A 24,668-nucleotide genomic window follows, 5' to 3' on the forward strand; every position below is an offset into this window, starting at 1 on the left:
TTCCCTTAGAGGCATGTGAGCTGTAGATCACAGGCTTTGCACAGACTATAAAGCGGTGGCTAACCTGTAGCTGTTGCAGTGGTTGGAAATAGTGTACGTAAAACTGCTTGGCACACACTAGCTTGCTGTCTTGCTAACATCTACACAATAGTGTTTTGTGAATGTGTGAGGTGTAGACCATGTTGCAGCTTTGTAGATGTCATCTATGGGGATATTTCCTAAGAATGCCATATAAGCCCCTAGTTGGCGGGTGGAGTGGGCTCTAGGGGAAATTGTTAATGTTTGTTTTGCTTTTGCATAGCATGCCAATGCATTTGACTATCCACCGTGCAATACCTCATTTTGATATGGGGTTGCCTTTGTGTGGTGGAGCAAAAGCCACTAAAAGTCGTTTTGTTTTACGGAAAGGTTTTGTCCTCTCTATTTAATAGAGTAGTGCTCTTTTAACATCTGTAGAGCATGTTCTGCCACAGAATCTGGTTGAGGGAAGAACATGGGCAACTCAACAGATCGGTTGATATGAAAGGCAGAAATGAAATGTAGGGTTAGTCCGGAGAACCACTTTGTTTTGGTGTACTTGTAAAAATGGTTCTTCTGTGGTTAGTGCCTGAAGCTCACCTACTCTCCTCAGTGATGTGATAATTATGAGAAAAGCTACCTTCCAAGTGAGAAATTGCAGCTCACATCTGTGCAATGGTTCAAAAGGTGGACCCATCAGCCTGGTGAGGACAATGTTGAAATTCCACACTGGAGCAGGTTGAAGTCTTGGGGGAATGACTCTTAGGTCCTTCCATAAATACTTTAATCACAGGAACTCTAAAGAGAGACAGATGTTGTCTATTTTGAAGGAATGCAGCTATTACAGCAAGATGTAAGCATATGGATGTGTATGGATGTGTATGCTAAGTTTGAACGCTGTGGATGTAATAAATAGCAAATAATGTTCTGAACTGATGCATCAAGCGGGTTGATTTGATTGTTACTGCAATATATGACAAACCGCTTCAACTTTGCTGCATAGCAAGCCCTTGTAGTAGGACATCTCGCCCCTTTGATAACGTTTATGCAGTCTGGAGGGAGATTGAGGTAGCCAAACTCTAAGATTTCAGGTGCCAGATCGCAAGGTTGAAATGACTGGGATCTGGATGTCCTATCTCTCCACGGCTCTGCATGAGAGATTGGGTGTAAGATGTAGTTTTTGGTGAGAAACTACTGAGAGCTCCAACAGGGTGGTGAACCAGTGTTGATGAGCACATGTGGGAGCAACTAGGATTAGTGTCAGGGACGCCTGTCTGAGCTTCCGAACCACTTATGGAACGAGTGGGAGAGGGGGAAAAGCGTAGGCAAATATCCCTGACCAATTCATCCATAGGGCATTGCCTCTGGACAATGGGTGTGGATACCTGGATGCGAAGCTTGGGCATTTTGCGTTTAGGTGTGTGGCGATCAGATCTGTGTCTGGGAAGCCCCACATCGGAAAGGATGGGAGAATAACTCGAAGGTAGAGTTCCCACTTGTGGATCTGTTGTCTTTGACGACTGAGCAGATCTGCTATTTGATTGTAAACTCCTGGAAGGTGTTCTGTGAGGAGATACATTATGTGGGTAATGGCCCACCTCCAGATGTTTTGTGCTAGTTGTGACAGCTGTAGAGAGTGTGCCCCCCCCCCCCCCCGTTTTTGTATGTAGTACATTGCTGTCATGTTGTCTGTACGTATCAAGACAGCTTTGCCTACTAGATGAACTTGAAAGGCTTTGAGCGCTTGAAAAATTGCTAGAAGCTCTAGATTTATGTGAAGCTGCTTTTGCTGCAAGCTCCACATGCCCTGAATTGTGTGTGTTAGGAGATGAGCTCCCCAACCAGTGAACGATGCGTCTGCTGTTAGCACGGTCTGTGGAACCGGGTCAATTAAGGGCAGCCCTTTTGAAGGGTTTTGCGGATTCCACCACTGCAGAGAGCAATAAGTGCGGCCGTCCACCAACACTAGATGGTGAGAAAGTGCCATCTTCCTTGCATGGTATGCCCCTACTTTTTGCTGAATTGCTGAGTTACTTTGACTGAGTGTGCCCTGGGCTCCTGCCAATCAGGTACCCCTTCCCCAAAACTGTGTTGAAGCATAAACCAAACTGGCATCTCTGGCCACATGTCAGCCCCTGGTAAATGGTACACTAGGTACCCAGGGTTTTGTGACCAGAGAAGGCCCCTTAGGGCTGCAGCACTTATTGTGCCACCCTTAGAGGCCCTGTACCCTGACACACACACACACACACACACAGACAGACTGCCCTTGCAGGCTAAGTGTCTGGGTGCAGAACAAAACAGAGTCGACATGGCACACATCCCTGTGTGCCATGCCCACAACACACACTGCCCTGGCATACATCAGCCACCCCTCTAGCTGGGTGGCCTATGCCAGTGGTGTGGGTACAGGTGCAAAAGCCCTGTGCCCCTACAGTACCCAGGTCCATTCCTGGGCACTGTAAGTGCAGTACTGCCATCTAAGAGTATATGGTGCTGGGATATCGTCAACACGAACTCCACAGCACCATGATGGCAACACTGAAGACTGGTGTTGCTGGAGTTCTGGGTAGAGAGCTCTCCTGGGCCTGCAACAATGCACATCCTGGGCGAGGTGTTAGGTCTCCTCCCCCAGGATGGGCAGGGGAAGCTTCAAAGGATGCCGCCTTTTGTTAGCTTCTCCAGGCCACTTGCTGTACTCAGCAACTGGCCCCTACCCGTTCTGGCCTCCACTCTGGCGGGAAGACTGTCCGGAAACCCCAAGGAAGGAAAAGGGGTGTGCCAGCCTCTCAGGTGGGGGAGGCGAGGTGAAGCACATCCCCGGGCTCTCGCCATCTTGAAGATGGTGAGCCCTGTCCAATCAGGATTAGGCTACTGCCCCGCCTCCCACAGGAGAGTGGCAGAATAGGGGGTGTACCCACCCCAGGAAATGGACCCATTGGTCCCTGCCCTTTACCTACCTGCAACGCCCCTAAATTTGGTATTTAGGGGCACCCTGAACCTTCCTTCCTCAGATCCAGATTTCGAAACAAGAAAGAACAAGGAACAAGAAGACCTGCTGTGCAGCTGCTAACAAGAGGAAGACACCAACTGCTTTGGCTCCAGCCCTACCGGCCTGTCGAGCCTCGAACCTGCTCCTGTTAAACCCCGGGATCTCCAGCTGACCCCAACTACCTGGGACTCCCACGAGCAGTGGTACTGCTCAAAGCAAGTAACTGACCCCTGGCATCAGCCAGGAACCGCGAATCCTGCACACGCTGCACCCGCCAAGCCTGGCCTGTGTCTGGAGTGAACAAAGACCACGAGGACGTCCCCCCGGCGACTGTGACCCCGAATCCAGCACCCAAGGACCCACCTCAACAGTTCTGATGACGCCTGCAGCCTCAGAACCAATGACCCCTCCAACCGCAACCAGCAGAGGGTAAGATTTCCCGACACCAAAAGGCACCCCTGCACCCGGCACCCTGCGGCCCCCTGTGCCCAACTCCTGGGTGCCTACCTATCCTCAAACTACCCAACTTACCTCTCGAAGTGGTGGTTGCACCTGAACAATCTTCGTTCCCGAGTTTGCAGCCTTTGCTCGTTCTTGAGCTTCTCCATTGAAATCCATTGAGCGCCTGACGGTTCAAAAGCACCCTGCACCTAGCCGCCCGAGTGCCCCTGGGAGTGTAACCTCTACTCTAATCTACTTCCCCATTTGCCCTGAGCAAGTGACCAGAAGCCCAGCTCCCACAGCCGCGTGGCCTGCTAGCCAGCAGCCACCAACCAAAGGCCCCCTGCCTCCCGTAGGATAACATTGGGCCTAACTCACTCTGCACCCGGCTGCCCCTGTGCTGCTGAGGGTGTAGCAACTGTAATTACCTGACCCTGGGAGCTCCCTGAGTCTATGCCCAGAACCTTACTCTGCCAGTCGAGTACTTACCCAAAAGCCGATAACTCACTTTTCTTCCATAGGGTAACATTGACTGGTCTCACTTGGAAATTCTTTTAAGTGTCGAGTTATGAAACTTTAAAATATTCATCTAAAATCAGCCGAATTACGAAAACGAATTTACTCACCTGTTATCAGGAGAGATCCCAGTGCTGGATCTTGGTGCCCAGCATTGACCCTGAAAAGTAATTACAACCGTACTTACCTACGACTTGATTTTCCTTCCATAGGATAACATTACCTGGTGTTCACCAGAAATTCTTCTAAGTGTCGATTTTGTAAACTTACAAATATTAGTTTAAAATCGCCTGTATAACAAAAACACATTCTTTCAACTGTTTACAGGAGATACCCCAGTGCTGGATCCAGGATCCAACACTGAGTTAGAAAAAGTAACCATAACCCCACTTACCTGCTAAGTGAATTTCCTCCCGTAGGATAACATTGGTGATTCTATGTGAAAAAGTTTGTCAACTTTTAAAATACAAGAATATTCCTTAAAAATCACAACTGTAACCAAAACGTTTTTGCTCAACTGTTTACAGGAGATGTCCCAGGACTGAATCTAGGATCCAGTTCTGTGGTAAGCAAAGTAATCCAAAAAGTAATCAATTGCATTTAACTAGAAATTCCCCTTGAGCTCAATGTTATATTGTGTTTGAAATTGTGTTGCCTATTGCAACAACTGTAACTATTGCATTAAAAAGTCTATTGCCTATTGAAAAGTATTTATCTAAAGCATCTCATTCTGAGAAAGTATATTTTGATACCTATTGTTGGTTCTAAAATAAAACTATATATTTTAATACAAAACCATTGGCCTAAGAGTTCAGTTCTCGAGTGTGTGAGACCATTTGCTTACTGAGTGTGTACAACAAATGCTTTACACTGTCCTCAGATACTGCCTTACTGCTTGACCAAGCTACCACTTGAGAGTAAGGTCATATCTAACTTTAGCCTCTGCCAAACCTCTGGGGACTGAGGACTCTATACACACTACCTGTTTGGGAACAGTATATATATATATAGAGACACTTTCCTACAGGTGGGGCTTATGTGACCTCGCTGACGTCACGCCCGCGGACGTCAGCCTTACTTTGGTGTAGTATATACAGAGCCACTTGCTTACTGAGTGTGTACAACAAATGCTTTACACTGTCCTCAGATTGAATATGCTACTTACCAGTATGCATCTGTTCTTGGCATGTAGGGCTGCTGACATTCATATCTGTGCATAGATCGCCGCCTAGTGTTGGGTCCGGATGTTTGCAAGTTGTTGTCCTGGAAGAGTCTTCGAAGTATCCTTGGATAGGTGACTCCTCCTCTGGACTACAGTGCGCATGGGCATCCTCTCCATCCTCAGATTGTTTTTCGCCATTGTGGCAGTGATGGAGTAGATACAGAAAGTGATGACCATGCTTGCAGTAATTCTGAGAGCTGCAGCTGCGACAGGCGCCGGGGAGGAGGGAGGGCGATATGAATGTCAGCAGCCCTACATGCCAAGAACAGATGCATACTGGTAAGTAGCATATTCAGTTCGAGGCATGTGGGCTGCTGAATTCATATCTGTGCATAGAATACATAGCAGTGCCCTCTATTGGCGGCGGCTACCCGTGCCAGCTGCAGCGGTCTGAAAAAGTGTTTTGAGAACAGCCTGTCCTACAGCTGCCTGCTGTTTTGACTGCACATCTACGCAATAGTGTTTTGTAAATGTGTGTGTAGTGTATCATGCAGGGGAATATTTCCTAGGAAGGCCATGGAAGCCCCCAACTTACGTGTTGAGTGGGCTCGTGGTGGAATAGTTAATGTGCGTTTTGCTTTTTGATAACAAATTTGGATACACTTAACTATCCATCTGGCTATCCCTGCTTTGGAGATGGCGTTACCTTTGTGGTGTGGGGCAAAGGCAACGAACAGTTGCTTTGTCTTCCTGAAGGGTTTAGTCCTATCGATGTAGTACATGAGGGAACTCCGTACATCTAGCGTATGTAGTGCCCTTTCTGCAACAGTTTGTGGGTTTTGGAAGAAAACTGGCAGTTCAATAGTCTGATTCATGTGGAACTGCGATATTACTTTGGGCATGAATTTGGGGTTGGTACGTAGTACGACCCTGTTGGTGTGAACTTGTATAAATGGCTCTTGAACGGTTAGTGCCTGGAGTTCACTAACTCTTCTTAGGGAAGTGATCGCTACAAGGAAGGCCACTTTCCAGGTAAGGAATTGAATCTCGCATGAGTGTAGAGGTTCAAAGGGTGGACCCATCAGGCGTGTGAGGACCAAGTTGAGGTTCCACATTGGAGCCGGTGGGTGGCTTGGTGGAATGACTCGTTTGAGTCCTTCCAAGAATGCTTTGATGGCAGGCACTCTGAATAGAGAGAGGTGCTGCCTGGTTTGCAGATAGGCTGAGATTGCGGTCAAATGGACACGTATAGAGGTGTACGCCAGATTGCATCGATATAGGTGTAAGAGGTAACAGATGTTTTGGATGGATGCGTCCAGCGGGTTGATGTCATTATTACCGCAATAAATGACGAACCTTTTCCATTTGGCTGCATAGCAAGCCCTGGTAGTGGGTCTCCTGGCCTCCTTGATGATGTCCATACAGTCAGGTGGCAGGTTGAGATAGCCAAACTCTAGGACTTCAGGAGCCAGATCGCTAGGTTCAGCTGTTGCGGATCTGGGTGCTGAACCTCTCCATGGTTCTGCGTTAAATGCGCGGGTTTGATCCGCAGCCTTTGATGCGGCACCACGGAAAGTTCGAGGAAGGTGGTGTACCACGGCTGGCGTGCCCACGTGGGAGCAACTAGGACGAGTGTCAGGGAGTGTTGTCGGAGTTTGCGGGCCACTAGCGGTATCAATGGCGCTGGGGGAAAAGCGTACGCAAATCTGCCGGACCAGTTCATCCATATCGCATTGCCCTGCGACTGCGGATGTGGGAATCTGGCGGCGAAGCTTTGGCATTTTGCGTTTTCGCTTGTCGCGAATAGGTCTATCTCCGGATGACCCCACTGCTGGAAGTACGGTTGGAGTACTGATGGGTGTAACTCCCACTCGTGCATCTGGTGGCTGTGTCTGCTGAGCAGATCCGCCATCTGGTTGTCCTTGCCAGGGAGGTGTTCCGCCATGAGGAACATGTTCCTTTGAATGGCCCACTTCCACATGCTCTGAGCCAGATGAGACAACTGTGGAGAGTGTGTTCCTCCCTGTTTCTGTATGTAGTACATTGCGGTCATGTTGGCCGTCCGGATCAACACGACCTTGTTGCATAGATGTACTTTGAATGCCTTCATGGCTAGGAAGATTGCCATCAGTTCCAGAAGGTTGATGTGCAACTTCTTTTGTTGTGTTGTCCATAGTCCCTGCACTGTGTAGTGGAGTACATGAGCTCCCCATCCCTGGAGAGACGCGTCCGCTGTCAGTACTATCTGTGGGACAGGCTCTTGGAATGGTCGGCCCTTGCAAAGGTTTTGTGGATTCCACCAATGCAGAGAGTTGTATGCCCGACCGCTCACCAACACTAGGTCCTTTAACTGTCCTTGAGCCTGATTCCACTGACGTGCTAGGCACTCCTAAAGTGGGCGCATATGTAATCTCGCGTGCGGGACTATGAAGATGCAGGAGGCCATCATGCCTATCAACTGCATAAGCACTCGCGCTGGAAGTGAGTGATTGGGTTTGAACTTGGAGATCAGCAGTTGTATGCTGTTGATCCTCATTAAATTTGGCTGAGCTGTGGCCGCCAGAGTGTCTATGGTCGCGCCTAGGTACTGTTGTACGTGTGCGGGCTGGAGATGGGACTTTGGATAATTTAGTGAGAATCCCAGACTGTGAAGAAGGTGAATGGTGCGGGACATGTGGCTTGCACATTGCTGGGCTGACTTCGCTTGAACGAGCCAGTCGTCTAGGTAGGGGTAGACGTGTATATGCTGCCTCCGTAGATGTGCTGCCACCGTAGCTAGGCACTTCGTGAAAACCCTGGGCGCTGTTGTCACGCCGAAGGGAAGGACTTTGAACTGATAGTGCTGCCCCTGAACAGTGAACCTGAGGTATTTTTTGTGTGAGGGGTGGATGGGTATGTGAAAGTACGCATCCTTGAGGTCCAGTGTGGCTAGGAAGTCTCCCTGCTTGAGAAGCGGAAGGACTTGCTGTAGAGTGAGCATGTGAAAGTGCTCTGAAAGAATGTACTGGTTCAGGGGTCTCAGGTCTAATATAGGTCTGAGCGACCCGTCCTTTTTTGGAATTAAGAAGTAGAGGGAGTACACTCCCGTACCCTGCTCGTTGATGGGTACGACCTCTATAGCGCCTTTTAGAAGCATACTTTGCACTTCCTGCTGTAAGAGCGTTAAGTGCTCTGAGGACATAGGACGGCTTCTTGGTGGTATTGTGGGTGGAGTGGAGGTTAACTCCAGACAGTAACCGTATTTTACAATATCTTTGACCCACCTGTCCGTGGTGATGGAGTTCCACGTGGACAGGAACCTTTGTAGCCTTCCCCCGACAGGTGTTATGTGGTCGGGAGGAAGGGAGAGGGCGTCACTGCTTGTTCTTGGGGGAGGACCTGGTGTTGCCGTAGCCACGTCCTCTGCCCTTTGTATTGGAGCCACGATATCCACCTCGGGTGTTTTTATCGTAGGTGGTCTGTGTATTGCCTTTGTTATATGTTTGTTGTGACCCCTGTCCTCTACCTGCTCCGTTGTTTCCGGGGCGACGAAAGGAGCCGCTCCGAAAGGACTGAGTTTGTAGGGCGCCCATGGACTTTGCAGTGTCCGTGTCCTTTTTTATCTTTTCGAGGGTGGTGTCAACCTCTGGCCCGAATAAATAGTCGGGGTTGACGGGCTGGTTCAGTATATTGTTTTGTACCTCAGGTTTGAATCCTGAGATCCGTAGCCAGGCATGTCGTCGCAGCATGACGCTTGTGTTTATGGCTCTGGCAGCCGTGTCTGCAGCATCTAGTGCACATTTGATGGAAGCGTTCGTGAGTAGCTGTCCTTCTCTGATGAGCATTTCTGCGCCTTCCTTGAACTGGTCAGGGAGATGTTGGAATATTTGCTCCAGTGTGTCATAGTGCGCTCTATCATAGCGAGCAAGGAGCGCTTGAGTGTTGGCTATGCGCCATATGTTGGCAGCTTGGGCGGCAACTCGCTTGCCAGAGGTCTCTAACACCTTGGACTCTTTGTCCGGGGGAGGAGCGTCACCTGTCGTTTGCGAGTGTGCCCTCTTGCGTGCATTCGCTACGACGATGGAGTCAAGTGGTAATTGGCCTCTGATGTAAGTAGGATCCCCAGGTGCTGATCTGTATTTTTTATCAATCCTGGGGTTTATCACTCGTGCCCTGGTGGGTTCCTTGGCTGGTTTGAGGACCCCCTTCAACATTGGCAGAGTCTTTACATGTCTTTCTGAGGATGCAAAGGTGTCCATTAGAAAGTCATCTTCGATGGTATCCGAGTGAAGCTGTACCCCATGGTTATTTGCAGCACGTTCAATAAGAGCGTTGAACGCCGCAGTATCCTCCGTAGGAGATGTTTTTGCCCCATAGAGTTGTTGGTCCTGTGCATCGAGAGGTGCACTGGGGTCTGCAGGGTCGCCCCAAGTTTGATCAGGGTCCTGCTGGTCATCAGGGTCCGTGTCTACATGGTAGGGGACTTGGTCATCCATGTAGTCCTCCAATGCATCCGTATCGGAGCGTGTGGGGGAGAACCGGTGTGGATCCTGGTAGGATGAATGGAAGGGTTCATAAAGGAGAGGTTCCGATTCTACAGGCAACTTCCTTTTTAGTGGGATCCTGAAAGGGTCCAATGGCGGCTCCGAAGTGATCCTTCGGTCGTGGAGAATCATCCTGCCAGTGTCGGCGTCGATGATACGTGCCGGAGACGTCTCAGCAGGTGTGACCGTAGGTTGGGTGACCCGTGTCCTGAGCTGGAACATTTTTGGGATTGTCGACGGAGGCAAGCCGAAGGTAATGTTGGCCGGCACCGAAGAGGCTGCTGGAGCTCCGATGGAACCGGAACCCGACGTGTCCTGGAGGACAGCCGTGGTTTTGCTGCCTTGCGTCGCACCAGGTCGTACTTGGGGCGCCTTGGAGGCATTGGCACCGGCCAGGTTCGCAGAGGCTGCCGTGGATTTTTTCGGCGCCGGCGGTTCATCGAGTCGAGGTGCGGAGATCACCGTCGAAGTCTTCGATACGTGAGGCTTAGGTGTCGTCGAGGGAGCGATGCGAGACACAGCAGGCGGTACGGCCCTTGGTGTCGTTGGTGCCGGTAGCCGAGCAGGTTTGTCGGTGCAGATGGCTTTTTTCCGTTTGTCGACTCCAACGTCGCCCGCTTCAAGTTCGGCACCGAAGTCTCTCTTGGTGCGGTCGGTGCCGACGCGTTGCGCTGGCGTCGAAGCCCTCGATCCGACCAGCACCACTTTCAGTTTCGGTTTCGGTGGAACCGGAGCAGCTTTCGGTTTCGGTTTTGTGGTAGGGAAACCAGCTTGTTTATGCAGTAATGGCTGCCGCTGAACGTCCGAGGCCGGGCCCGAGGGCGGGGCCGAAGAACTGCGGGATGGGTCTCGGGTAAGGCCCGAAGGCGATCCCTCGACCGGAGCCATAGGCTGTGGCACTGGTGTTTCTTCGGTTTGAACAGGTAGGCCTTGTTCATCATTGGAGCTACTCTCTTCGGCCCCTAAGGCCTCCTCGTCGTCTCCTACCTCGGTGTCGTCTTCACCTCTGTGGAAGAGTGACTCGTCTACCTCGTCCGATCCGGGTTCGTGTTCGGAAACGGGACTGGAGGGCAAGACTTCTAATTCCTCGACGTCTTCGGCCTCGTCGAAGATGTCTGTTGGGGCCGGTGCCGCGTGCTGCGCCTCGAGTCTCGCCGCTCGTCGATTCCGTAGAGTCTTCTTGGAACGGAACCGGGCACAGGCCATGCATGTCGATTCGTCGTGGTCCGGCGAAAGGCATTTGTTGCACACCGGATGGACGTCGATGTGTGGGTACTTCGCATTGCATACCGGACACCTTTTGAATGGCGTCCTCGATTCCATCGTCGAAGTAGTCGATGGACAGGTAAATGCGAAAAAAGTCAGTGCTGAAAGTTAGTAAACTAACAGGATTGTATCGAAACCCGATCGATAAACAGTACCGACGCAAACTAAAGGCCTTTTGGCCTCGACAAAATATTTTCCTAACTTGAGCTAAGATAGCACATCCGAACCCAATGGCGGAAAAAAACAATCTGAGGATGGAGAGGATGCCCATGCGCACTGTAGTCCAGAGGAGGAGTCACCTATCCAAGGATACTTCGAAGACTCTTCCAGGACAACAACGTGCAAACATCCGGACCCAACACTAGGCGGCGATCTATGCACAGATATGAATTCAGCAGCCCACATGCCTCGAACACTGCCTTACTGTTTGACCAAGCTACCACTTGAGAGTAAGGTCATATCTAACTTTAGCCTCTGCCAAACCTCTGGGGACTGAGGACTATGTGCACACTGTACCTATTTGGGAACACTATATACAGAGCCACTTTTTTACATAGATCTGATAACTGACCCTGAGCCTGGTTCCACTGACGTGCTAAGTATTCCTGAAGGGGACGCATTTGAAGTCTTGCGCAAGGGACTATTAGGATGCAAGATGCCATCATTCCTAGTAACTGCATGAACACTCGAGCTGGCAAGGAGTGTTGAGGCTGAAACTGAGATAGTAGAGTTTGAATGTTGCGGATCCAGGCCGGATTGGGGTAGGCCAGAGCCTTTTGTGTATCTATAATGGCTCCCAGATACGCTTGTGTGTTGGATGGTTGGAGATGGGACTTGGACAGATTTACTGTGAATCCAAGATCGTGGAGCAGCCTCACTGTTTTGTGAGTGTGACGTAGATCGCTTTGTTGCAAACTGGCTTTTATGAGCCAGTAGTCTAAGTTTGGGAAGACGTGAATGTGTTGTCTTCGTAGATGAGCTGCAACTACTGCCAGGCATTTGGTGAAAACCCTGGGTGCGGTGGCGACTTCGAATGGGAGCACCTTGAATTGATAATGTTGGCCCACTACCACAAATCTGAGGCATTTGCGGTGAGCAGGGTGTATTGGGATGTGGAAATAAGCGTCCTTCAAGTCCAGAGTGGACAGAAAGTCGCCTTGCTGAAGGAGCGGGAGCACTTGTTGGCGTGTCACCATATGAAGGTGGTCTGATTGAATGTATAGATTTAGGTCTCAGAGGTCTAGTGTAGGCTTGAGAGAGCCGTCCTTTTTGGGAATTAAAAAGTACAGGGAGTATACACCGGCCCCTTGTTATTGTAACGGACTGGTTCTATAGCTCCTTTTCCTAACAGAGAGAAAACTTCTTGCTTGAGAAGGTTGAAATGTTCCCGTGACATTGCATGTGATCTTGGAGGAATGTTTGGGGGGAGTGTCTAAGTTCCAGGCAGTAACCATATTTGATCATTTGTAGAGCCCATCTGTCTGAGGTGATTGTATTCCAGACGAGTATAAATTGGGAAAGACATCCCCCGACAGGAGTGGAATGATCGGGGGTAGCGGAAGGAAGTCACTGTTTGTTGTTTGCAGGGGATGTGCGTGTTGAGTTTCCTCTGCCTCTTCCCTTGCTGTTGTCACCTCTAAATCCACCTCTTGATGAGGGCGGTTGGTTGTTGCCCTTGTAAGAGGAGGTATTCTCTGTGGAAACATTTTTGGAGCCACCCCTGTAAAAGGAGCGGCAAAAGGATCCCTTATTAGATGGTAATTGCAAAGCCCCCATGGACTTAGCGACCTCAGTGTCCTTCATTTTTTATAGCGAAGTGTCCACTGTTGGGCCAAAGAGGTGTTCTTTGTCGAATGGTTGGTTGAAAAAAGTGCCTTAAACCTCAGGTTTAAACCCTGAAATTCTCAACCAAGCATGCCTGCATAGCAGTACACTGGTGTTCTCTGTGCAGGCTGCTGTCTGAGGCACACCTGATGGAGGTATTCGTGATTAATTTACTCTCCTGAATAAGGTCATTGGCCTTTGATTTGTGTCTATCGGGCAGAAATTGCATCAGTTTCTCTAGCTCATTGTAAGGAGCCCTGCCGTAGCGAGCTAATAAAGCTTGCGCATGAGCAATGCACCAATGATTGGCTGCTTGCGACGCTACTCTCTTGCCCGAGGCATCGAATAATTTTGACTCCTTATCAGGAGGAGGGGCCCCACCTGTGGCTTGTGAGTTTGCTCTTTTGTGAGCGTTGGAAACTACAAGAGAGTCTAAAGGAAGCTGACCTTGATGTAAGTGGGATCAGTTGGTGCTGGCTTATCCTTTTTCTCCACCCTGGGTATAATAATTCTTGCCCTCAAAGAACCTTTAAAGATCTTGTCTGTATGCTTAAGCATCCCTTTGAGCATTGGTAATGTGCGAGTAGCTCTCCAAGAGGAACTTAGGGTTTCGAACAAGAAATCCTCTTTCAGAGCCTCTTTGTGTAACTTCACCCCACGATAATGAGCAGCCCTGTTAAGTAGCTCTATGTATCCTATGTTGTCGTTGGGTGGTGAGGGTTTGGAAGGATATAGATCCAGATTATTACCAGTGTTCGGATCGGTGTCATAGTCCTCCCATGGGTCATTAATGTCCTGTGGCCTATCCTCATCTCCCTCCCCTTCATCCTGTGGGTCAGGCGATAGTGGTGGTGGAGAATTTGTGGGTGTGATGAGTACATTTGGATCAGTGGGCGAAGGATGTAGAATGTAAGGTGGAGAAGGGTTAGTACCCACATTCTCTCTCTTTAAAGGAATGTGCTAGTCCTCCGATAGGCCCATTTTGCTCTGGCAATTTGGCATGAATATGTCCAGTGTCAGGATGTATGACCAGTTCTTTTTGTTTCGGATCCGGAACGTCTAACAAGGCTCTTTTGATGGAGTCTTTTTCTCTTTGGGTACCGTTTTCGGCGTCTAACGTTTCGGCTCCAAAGCTTTTAGGGTCCGAAGATTTACTCTTCGGTAGCGAGGGAATGGTCACCAAAACATGTTTTGGTTTTGATGCCAAAGGTTTTGGCTCGGCACCGGCATGGGGCCGACTTGAGCCGAGGACTTTTCCTTGTGTTTTAGCCCCAAAGGGCGGGGCAACCAATCTTTTTCTCAGTGCCGACCTTGGCCCGAGGGCAGAGGAGTGACCTGTGCCTTTTGCTTCTTGTAGTGCTGGGGAAAGAGGGTTTCGGTACTCTGGGTACGCTGACCCGGTGTAACTTGCTCCTTGTTCTTCCATGTCAGAGTCAGCCTCGGACATGGAGATATGCTCTGCTCGAGCCAGACAGTCAAGGAGCGTCTTCTTGGATCAAAACGATTGGCACGCGTCGCAGTCTTGTTCATTGTGTTCCAGGGATAGGCAGAGGTTGCACACTTAGTGCAGGTCGGTGCACGGAAACTTTGCGCCACACCTGGGACAGAGCTTGAAAGGAGTCTGTTCCATTGAAAGCTAGCGTGCCCGACGCGAGTAGGCCTAACAGCCCTCCACAAGTTTTCCGATCGAAGACATTTGAGTCGAAACGATACGCGGAGTATGGGGAACGCTATCGAGAAACAACACTGTTGAGGGTAGTAGATTGAGCGTCGAAGAGAACCCGAGAAATGGTGCAGAACCTGAGTGCAACAATTCACATCCGAACCCGATGGCGGACAAAAACGATCTAACAATGAAGTCGATGCCCATGCGCACTATTACCAAAAGGAGGCGTCATCTACCTCGTGACTGGGAAAGACTTCTTCGAAGAAAAACAAAGTGCAAACATCCGGACTCAAAACTAGATGGCAGGCTATGCAAAGCATGTGATCTACAGCTCACATGCCTCAAACACGTTTTTGAGGAGGGCTTACGTCCGGTCTTGGGGAGTTTCTCGCCTGGGAGATTCCACTGGACCCTAAATTGCTCCTTCATAGTGCAGAGGAAATAGGTGGGAATCGCTATTAACGGCACTTTTATTTTTGGGGCTTATGCTAGCAAAAAAAGACACAGCCAGACTGTGAAGAGCAAACATACCACCATCGATGAAGCCCTAGAAGAAAGGGATAGACCAATGTATGGGGTTGGCGGTGTTGTTCCAGGCCAGGGTATACCCAGAAACAAACCGAAGATATGGCACCAATGGGCAGACTACACAGGTATAGTATTGGCCCCAGTTCACACTATCGAATCTCAACTAGAAGTTGAAATACAAAATTAAGGAGCCACAGCATGAGGGAATGAGAAGGGGAAAATGCTGTATTCAAATAAGGGCACTATTGGTGGCGTTTGGTGTGGGGAGGGGGTAGGCTGGCAGTTAACGGTGCAAGTTTTTGTGTTACAGCTGCTGACAGGAGTTTTCACTATAATCTTCTATGTCTGTATGTGGCCCGTGTTGGCCTGGAAATATTGCTAAAATCCAATAAAATGTGTCATTAAAAAAAAAGTGGAAAAACAACCTATGTTTTCTGCTGGGACAACGGTAATGGAAAAAGTGAGACATTGAGAAAAAACATGGAAAAGGGGAAAGCAGAAAAGAGATGGACAGAGGAGGAGGCCAACGAAAATTATGGGGGTAAAGTGGAGGGAGCAAAGCAGCGTCCGAACCCCAAAGAATCAAGGGACCGCAAAATAACTATGAATCCTCAAAATGGAGTACCCTCCGAACAACAAGTTCCCAGGTAGTCACCTCCCCTACCCATTTTCCCAGAATGAGCCAACCCCCTAAAAAGTTATTTAATCAGAGGCCTGGTGGGAGTTTCCCCGAGCCTCCTCCTACTCTTAAATCTCAAGAAACTTACTAGCATACAAACATTCAACAAGCCACTTGTGCAGACTCCCAACGATTCTTGGAGGAGGTTCAAATTTCAATAATGAGATCGCAAGGAAGTTCAAGAATGGTAGCTGAGATGGAAGAATCAAACCCTGTAGCATGGAAAGGAGACAGGCCTAAAAAGTGATCTGTTGTGTGGTCTCCACAATTTGCAGCAGACATGGAACCAGATATCGAAACCACCACTGAGGAGGATACATGGGTGCCATCAGACTCATCTGGGATTTTGAGTATGATAGGTTGATCAATACCGGGGCTAGGAAGAAATTGCATCAGCGTAGGTAATGTATGCAATTTTACCTTCACTCCTGAAAATCAGTAATGCCTTCAGGTAGTGGAGGACCATGCTTTGCAAAAGAAAGGATGTCTTTCACTACGTAAACAAATTTTGCGGCTACATTTATAACATACTTTGAAACCAGAAGACTTTTAGTCAATGTTTCTTAAACATCTTGCTGCTTTCCTCATAAACCGCTCCTTCTGTGTTGCCATCCCTCCCTTCAAGTCCAACTACCAACCACTGGCCATGGGGGTTCCGCAAGGGTCCTCGCTGAGTCCCACGTTGTTTAATCTTTACGTGAGACCGCTGGCGGATGTCGCTAGGCAGTGGGGCCTTACTTTGGTCTCATATGCTGACGACACTCAGCTGGCGGTTACTCTCAGCGGGGATGCGGAGATTGAGGCCCCCAGGTTTCAGTCCGGACTGAAGGCGGTGGCTAGTTGGCTGACAGGCAACTGCCTTCAGCTAAACGCCACTAAAACAGAGGTGATGGTCGTCGGGAAGGGAGTGGAGCTGTGGGGTGACCACTGGTGGCCCTCAGAGTTGGGACCTACTCCGATCCCGGTATCGGAAGTGAAAAATCTGGGGGTATGGCTGGATGCGGGCCTCTCCTTTGTAGGCCATACTAAAAGAACCGCGGCCTGTTGTTTCGGTCTCCTGAGGGGCTTGAGACCTGTTCTCAAGTTCTTTGACGCCCCGACCAGGCAGCTGGTGATCCAGGCTACTATCATCTCCCGCCTGGATTATGCCAGCTCTCTCCTGGCTGGGGCTAACCAGGCTGAACTAACCCGCTTACAACGGGTTCAGAATGCTGCGGCGAGGGCGATCGTTGGCTTGCCTAGATTTTGCTCAGTTACAGGTGTCCTTCGCTCCCTACACTGGCTTCCGGTTAGGAAGCGCATCCTCTTCAAGGTATTGTGCCTTGCTTTTAAAATCTTGCGAGGTACAGGCCCGGAAATCCTGTCGAGTTGTCTGTCTTTCTATGTCCCTGCCCGTAGCCTTCGCTCTCAGGGTCTGGCCCTTGCGGTGGTTCCCAGATTCAGGCTTAGCCGCATGGGAGGACGCTCGTTTAGGGTAATGGCTGCGTCAGCATGGAACTCCTTGCCTGTTGAAATCCGCTTGCTGGAGGACCTTCTGACTTTTCGGAGGGCCATAAAAACCTTTTTGTTTTAGCTGGCTCTTAGCATCTGTTTTTAGCCTGTGGTTGTGTTACGTGCTACCTTGTCTCTGCGCCGGGACGCTCCTTGGCTGGAATATCTGTGCGCACAATAAATAGTCGTAACATAACATAACATAACATAACATAACATAACAAAGGGGATGATGGACGGAGTGTTGAACATTGCAAGCACTCACTCCCAGTCAACTGATCTGGGTTTAATATATCATCATTCTTTAGCTCACTCCGCCACCCCAGTTCAGACATGGCCATATGCAAATCATTCTGACCCTGTGCCTCAAGGGAACAGTCAAGCCCGAACTGCCAAGCCATGTCTTCCCAGGACCGGAAACAAGCATTGGGATTAATGAAACTGTGTGCAATCACAGTTACAGTTTGGATGTTGCTTTGTGTTGATTTTCGAGATTACCAAGCTTTTGGATAGGGGAACTGATTAGGAGAGGATAAGCTTTGCAGCCCCTTTAAGCAATACATCATAAAATGTGCATATGTAAGCCACCAGTGAAACTCTTAATGAAGGTGTTGCATTAATTCTTGAAGAATACACTGCCAATCTGGTGATGCAAGTCAGTTTGATGCTGCATCTCTGTACAGTGTATACTCCCAATGTGGAGTAGGGATGAGATTACAATATTTTTGCATCTGCACTTAGGCATGCTCTCCCTTGTTGCAGCTTGCTCTCTTACCGAAGCACAATGCTGTCTTGGTGTTCAAACATGCATTCAAGTGTGTGATCTCGGTGTAAACTAAATCAAGGATATCCTTCTTTGGAATTGCTTTCTTTGTAGAAGGCTTTTGCTGAAAGGAACTCTATGTTAGTACTTCTTTGGAAGTGAACATGGTCGAGTCAGAGGGATCAGAAGGAAAAACAAGATGAAAATGTTCGGAATGTTCTCAAGCAGAAAGCAGTCATTAGGAAATATGGCCATAGATTTAGTAAGAAAATTACCTTTGATAAGGAGCTCAATGACAGCTAATGTTTCTACGTCAAAGATGTTGCTATCAATGTTGTTGAGAACTCTTGTTGATGGCGAGCATGCCACCAGGATACCTCTTCTCACTGTCGAGCTCTTTAATATACTCCGTGCATGAAGGGAGCAATGTTTTTTTGGCAGTGCATTTTATTTGGATCTATCAATGTGATATCCGGTAGTATGGTGTGATAGTGTGACTTATGAAGGATGAATCAGCTTCTTGTGCCATTACAGAACAAAGAGACCTTCTCTGAGTCTTAAGCTCCTTCTATTTTCTGGTATGCTAGCCATTAGTCTGACTCCCACAGTTTTCCTGGACATGTCCAGCCAAAAAATTCCACTCGACAGTGAGAATCTCGTATGCTGAAGACGTACAGGATAGGGGATCTTTCAGTCATTGTACCCACCATGTAAAGAGCATTTCTAAAAAGTGAAAACATGCCTATGAGGAATGGACATACAAAGATAAAAAAAAAGATTTCCAGTGAAAAAATGCTGGAAAAGTGTGCTAGACAAAAGCAAAATACTACTATTTAGTTGGAATTTCCAGTCAAAAGGCAGAAAAGAGGCCGACGTAACTGCCAGTGCAGGGCACAATTAACTAGTGGTGCTACTATCTCTTCAAAGGGGCACAGTCAAATTTTAGTTTCATGAAGCTGCTGCCAAGTTAGCTCCAATTTCCTCATCTATTTTCATCCTGCCCTTTAAAAAAAATAATTTAAAAAGGACTTTAGGAAAGGGGTTCTGAGCCACTTGTACTGTTTTATAGAAATGCATTTTTTAATGCCGCATAAAGGTAGACCAATCAATATATATGACCAATAATGAACAGCCTAAGTGGTTTTTTTTTAGGCTCACGTGACCCAAAATACATGTATTTTATGACATGCCCATGAACACTTGAGCGACAAGGCCAAGATATCTGTTACAAAAGGTGCTTCTAAGAACTGGAGAAGCAATTATTTTTTGGAGATGTTTAATTAAGGTAAAGCAAGACAAGAATGTCTCTTGAACATTATATCAATCCTCAAATGAAGACGTTTCACAAGGTTCTGAAGCAGCCTAAAATTAGCAGGATTATGGTTTTTAACAAAAGAGACTTCAATCAGACTCACATCTCAATTCCAAAGGGCACTGTGCTAAAAGCACAGTCAACTAGGGGAACACAAGTCCTCAGCAAATGGGAGGAGAGAAGGCAAACTATGGACAAAAAACAGTACAGAAATCCTAAATAGCTTGTTCGTGTCAGTAAAGTTCAACTGTAATTTAAATGCAGCAAAAACATTACATGTTCCTGCTTAGGGTCCAGACTTTTGGCTCTTCTTTCAGACTCAAAACAAATATGAAATGCTACCTTCTACGGTGCTGCTATTAAGGCAGACAACCCTTTGTGTGAATTAGTGTGCATCTAGAGAATGGCAAATATATGGTCATCACAAAATCATGACTATATAACAAACCATAAGATTTAAATCACCAAAATAATCTGAGCTAGGGAATGCTCTCAGGTGAATGCAGATTAAATCTATTTTGAGGGGAATATATATCGAGATTGTTACATATAACAAAATAAAGTGTTGGTTTATCCTATTCAGAACTTTTACAGCAGCTCCACTTCTATCTCTTGAGGAAAGAACTCCTTTGGGGACAATTATTTAATTAGGTTCCTTCTTTCCAATGTAAAGCAATGTCAAAATTCTGTTCTGAAATAGTCATCATTTAATGTGATGTTTAATATTATTGTAAATATACAAAATGTGATGGTATCAACACACTACTTCCTAAAACGGGTGCCACATGCACACGGTTAAACTAAAATGCATTTTATTTGGACTGGTGGACCTAATCATCTATGGGACTTATGAGCCATAAAATCTATGAACCGCAGGACCCTCAAATTACAAACCACAAGCTTGGAAATCTACCAAAACTGTTGCTCTGACCTGAAATTAATCTCACTATGGGTTTTGCTTAGCAAGAAAATATATGACTGGAAATCATGGATGGTGAAAAGGTGATTCACTATTCAGTCTTACCTCTTGCTTCATCTTTCAATCTTTGCACAGAAACCAGCAGAGATTCCTTTTCATCTAGTTCACTTTCCAAGAAAGCATTTCTTTCAATGGCCTGATTTAGCCTTTGTTCAAAGTCCTCCAATGACACAATTGTTGCCCTGGAAACAAACCACAAAATAAAGCATTTCAAACATGGAGACAACACACGCTGCAGACCTTTGAAAGGACCAACAGAATTAACTACTAAACATTTTCAGCAGTAGAAATAAAATGGACAGCACTTCGCTTTAGAAAGTATTAAGCAATGAACAACAAGATAATCTAACAGCAAAAAAGCTGTTTCACCCCCTTTAAACTGGAATTATGGTACTCGGTCAGGCCCAACTTCTTTGGTCACTGGACTGGTGGCCATCAGAACTGGGTCTAACCCTGGTTCCAAAATTAGTGGTAAAAACACCTGTGAGTCCGTTTGGACCATTAGCTTTCTATGTCGTAACAAACCTCAGCGATTACTGGATCTTGCTTCCATATGCTTCTGTTGCGAAGAATAGAGTTTTTCCTTTACTACCTCAAGACCCAGGCGCCTGTCATCAGCTGTCTGGATTATGGCAACTCACTCCTGGCCTCCATAAATGAGAAGCTGTTCTCTAACCGCAAGGAAGTTCAGAACATCGCCGCACGTCTTCTTTACAACCTCCTCACTAGCTCGGCAACTGCCCCTCTTCTTCAGTCCCTACACTGGCTACCAATGAAAAATAGAATTATTTTTAAGATCTGCTTTTTAACCCACAACGCCCTCCATGGACAAGGGCCCACATATTTAGCCTCCAACATGTTGCCTTACTCCCCTTCCAGACTTAAGATCTCATGAAAAGGCCTGGCTTAAAGTCCCTCGTTCAGCAAGGCCAGGTCAGGCTACACATCGTTCTCCTTCCTTGACCCACATCTTTGGACTAAACTGCTACTGCATCTACGCACCTGTGAAAACCACTCATATTTCACAAAAATGCTTAAGATCTACCTGTTTTTAAGAGTGCTGTTTCTTTTGCCTGCAAGCCCTCGTCTTGGCCCCCACGCTAAGATTACACTTTGGGGTGATTCGAGCATTGTAATAAATTAAAATAAAATCTAGGAACCCAGATCCTTTTGAATTCCACTAATATGGTGCCCCACAGAATCTTGTGGTGAATGCACTAAAGAACCATATAAGATGGTAATTTTAGAAGCAAGTTTAACAAACAAAAAAATCTACTGAATTCTTCAGCCAATAAATTACAGATAACAGACCTATTTAAATACTAGAATTATCAATTCCGGCTCTGAAAGACCCGGGTAATTTGACAATTATTTGAATATTCCGATGGAAAAAAACTTTACGTAACTTAAAATGGAATTATACTTTGAATCTCTTCACAAGCTTGAGACCCAAACAATGAAGATTCAATAAATGGTAGCTCTAGTAGAACAAGTTACTTACCTTTGGTAACACATTATCTGGTAGAGACTATCTAGCTGCGGATTCCTTACCTTTGAACTTCCCAGGCGTCCGGCTGGATCCAGAAACTTTTGCTGAGCAATACCCCCTGTGCACGACGTCAGGTGGCTCCATTCGACTCTGTGTGACTTCGTCGGCGTTGTTGGCGTCAGTTATGACGTCGAGGTGCCTATATAGGCGCCAACCGGGTGCGTGGACGTCAGTACTTTTCGTTTTTTCCACGCCAGAAGCTCAGCCACGAAGTAACTGAAGTAGTCGTGTGCACAACTAGGGCCCTGAAAAGGGGGAGTAACCCTAGCCCTACAACATTAGTCCGCTAAGCGGGGAGGCATGGGTGGGGCTGTAAAGAATCTGCAGCTAGATAGAGTCTCTACCATACCAGGTAAGTAACTTGTTCAACTGATAGAGACTTCTAGCTGCAGATTCCTTACCTTTGAATCAGATGCCAAAGCCATACCATCCTGGCGGTGGGTTGCGAACTCACATCTTAAACTAAGAAGTCTTGCAGGACTGAACGGGCAAAATGTCTGTCCCTGTGCACTTGCCCATCAAGGCCGTAATGTTTTGAGAACTTGTGTAAAGAAGTCCACGTCGCTGCCTGACAGTTGTCTTGGACTGGGACACCACGAGCCAAAGATGTAGTCTTAGCCTTCCCCCTGGTGGAATGGGATCTTAATCCCTCAGGGGGCTGCTTCTTTGCCAAGGCATAACAGATCTTGATGCACTGCCCTTCTTTGCTCCCATGTACCCCACAAAAAGTTGGTCATTCACCCAGAACTCTTGAGCGGTCAAGGTAGAATGACAACGCTCTTTTTGGGTCCAGTGGGTGGAGACGCTCCTCTTCCTTAGGGGGATGTAGGGGGAGCAAAGAAGGTGGAAAAAGTGATGGACTGACCCAGATGGAATGGGGTCACAACCTTAGGCAAAAAGGATGCCCTGGTGCAAAGCACCACCTTGTCCGGAACGGACATAAGATAAGGAGGCGAACAAGATCACGCCTGCAACGCACTCACCCTCCGGGCAGATGTAATCGCCACTAAGAAGGCTGTTTTGATGGTCAACAGCTGGGGGCGGGGGACAATTGTGCAAAGGTTCAAAGGGAGCACACATCAGATAAGTAAGGACCAAATTAAGGTCCCACTTTGGCATAACAAAGGGCGTGGGTGGAAATAAGTAGTTAACCCAGGGGTGTGGAATGTTTCATGCGTAAACATAATGCCTGATGTTTAAACCCAAGAGAGGGAATGTGCTGACAGTCTCAGATGTTGTCCATCACATGTGATGTATATTTTAATGCTATTTTGCAGGGCCTTAGAATCCCGGACACCTGGTTGGGTGCAGAAATTATACCCATCCACAAAAAATCTTCCCCACTGGATCCAGCCAATTACCGCCCCATAAGCCTGATTGATGTTTTACAGAAGCTGTTCGCCAGAGTCCTCTTATCCAGACTGCAGTTCTGGATGGACGATCAACAAATTTTAACCTCCCTCCAGGCGGGGTTTCGAGCCAAGGTTTCTACGATTGATCAACTATTTAGATTACTCTTGATTTATTGGAAGACAGTCAGCATGGGTGCTGGTAATTTGTATCTGATCTTTGTGGACCTTCGGTCCGCTTTTGATATGGTGCAAAGGGAAAAACTCTGGGCCCTTTTGCTAGAGATGGGTGCCCCCCCCTACCTTTGTCATTTATTCAAACGTCTCCACTTAGGCACTTATGCAAGGGTGAGATATGGGAGATGCGGGGAAATCTCTGGGCCATTTCCGGTAGAGAAGGGTGTGAGGCAGGGCTGTGTCCTGGCCCCCACCCTTTTCTCCCTTTTCATCAATGGGCTGATTGAGTATCTTCTGCGCTCCGCTAACCTGGACTCCCCTGTACTGGCGGGGCGTAAGGTCCCGGCCCTAATGTTCGCTGATGATACGCTCTTGTTATCTCAATCTTACATGGGCATCCAGCGTACATTAGAGGCCTTTTGCTCCTTTTGTAAAATCAGGGATCTGGAACTGAACCTTTCTAAGACCAAATTTATGGTTTTCGGTTCTAATTCATTTAATTGCCCCCATCCTAAATTGGGAGAGGTTGAGTTGGATAGGGTTGCCACGTTTGAGTATTTGGGGGTGACCCTTAATGATAAAATGAATTGGGGGTCCCACTTGGCGAAGGCAAATTTGAGATTAGCCCAATCAGTGGGGGGAATCCTGAAGGTGTTTAATAACTCCTCTTTTAAACCTTTGGGCCCCCCTATGGAAATCTATAAATCCCAAGCCAGAGGAGGAGCACTTTACGGTGCTGAATTATGGGGATATTCCACCCCCGCTTCCCTCTCATCTATTGAGAATTCTTTTATCAGGAGATTGCTGAAACTACCCGCCAGCACCCCATTAATTCCTCGGAGATGTGATTTGGGTCTGGTTCCCATAGAAGAGATTGCCCTGAACCGCCCTCTTCAGTTCTGGAGGCGTCTTTGGTCAACGCCCGAGTTGGTAAGCTACAGGTACGATCTTGGTGACATTATGGCAAGGGGAAAATCGGATAAGATCCCTTGGCTTGCCTACATAAAGAACCTTTGCAACCTAATTGGGATGGGGAATTTATGGTCTGCCCCGGAAGCGACCTGCCGTACACTCTCGAAGAATTCATTGGGGGAGGTTTTGAAATCTTATAGGAAGGGTATTCTATTCCATTCCTCCCTGGGTACTGACACCTTTCTGGATATTAAGTGTAGTCCCCAGTTTGAAGATTTCCTGGACGTTATCCAACCACCTTTGGCAAAGAAACTTTACATCCAGTTCAGACACGGTTCGCTTCCGTTGAGAGATCTCACTCACAGATGGTGCAATGTTGTAGATCCCGTGAGCTCGTGTCCCCTATGTTCTGCTATCTGTGAAACTGAGCTACATGTTGTTCTCTTTTGCCCTTTATATATTATTGCTAGAAAAAAGTGGATTATCCAGTTATGTAAGTCTAGGGGTCTCAGGGACTACAA

At 47.6% G+C, this 24,668-nt stretch overlaps 1 protein-coding gene across 3 annotated transcripts in view; it reads right to left on the reverse strand.

Annotated features, from left to right (window-relative positions):
* Positions 1-24,668, reverse strand: part of NDEL1 (nudE neurodevelopment protein 1 like 1) — a 399,246-nt gene that overhangs the window by 224,506 nt on the left and 150,072 nt on the right. For all 3 annotated transcript variants that reach the window (XM_085616844.1, XM_085616846.1, XM_085616845.1), the window contains one exon: positions 20,206-20,342. In XM_085616844.1, coding sequence (XP_085472970.1) covers positions 20,206-20,342 — 137 coding nt within the window. The remainder of the gene's footprint in view (positions 1-20,205; positions 20,343-24,668) is intronic.

The sequence above is a fragment of the Triturus cristatus genome, chromosome 7, assembly GCF_964204655.1.
Source record: "Triturus cristatus chromosome 7, aTriCri1.1, whole genome shotgun sequence".
NCBI classification, from domain to species: Eukaryota; Metazoa; Chordata; class Amphibia; order Caudata; family Salamandridae; genus Triturus; species Triturus cristatus.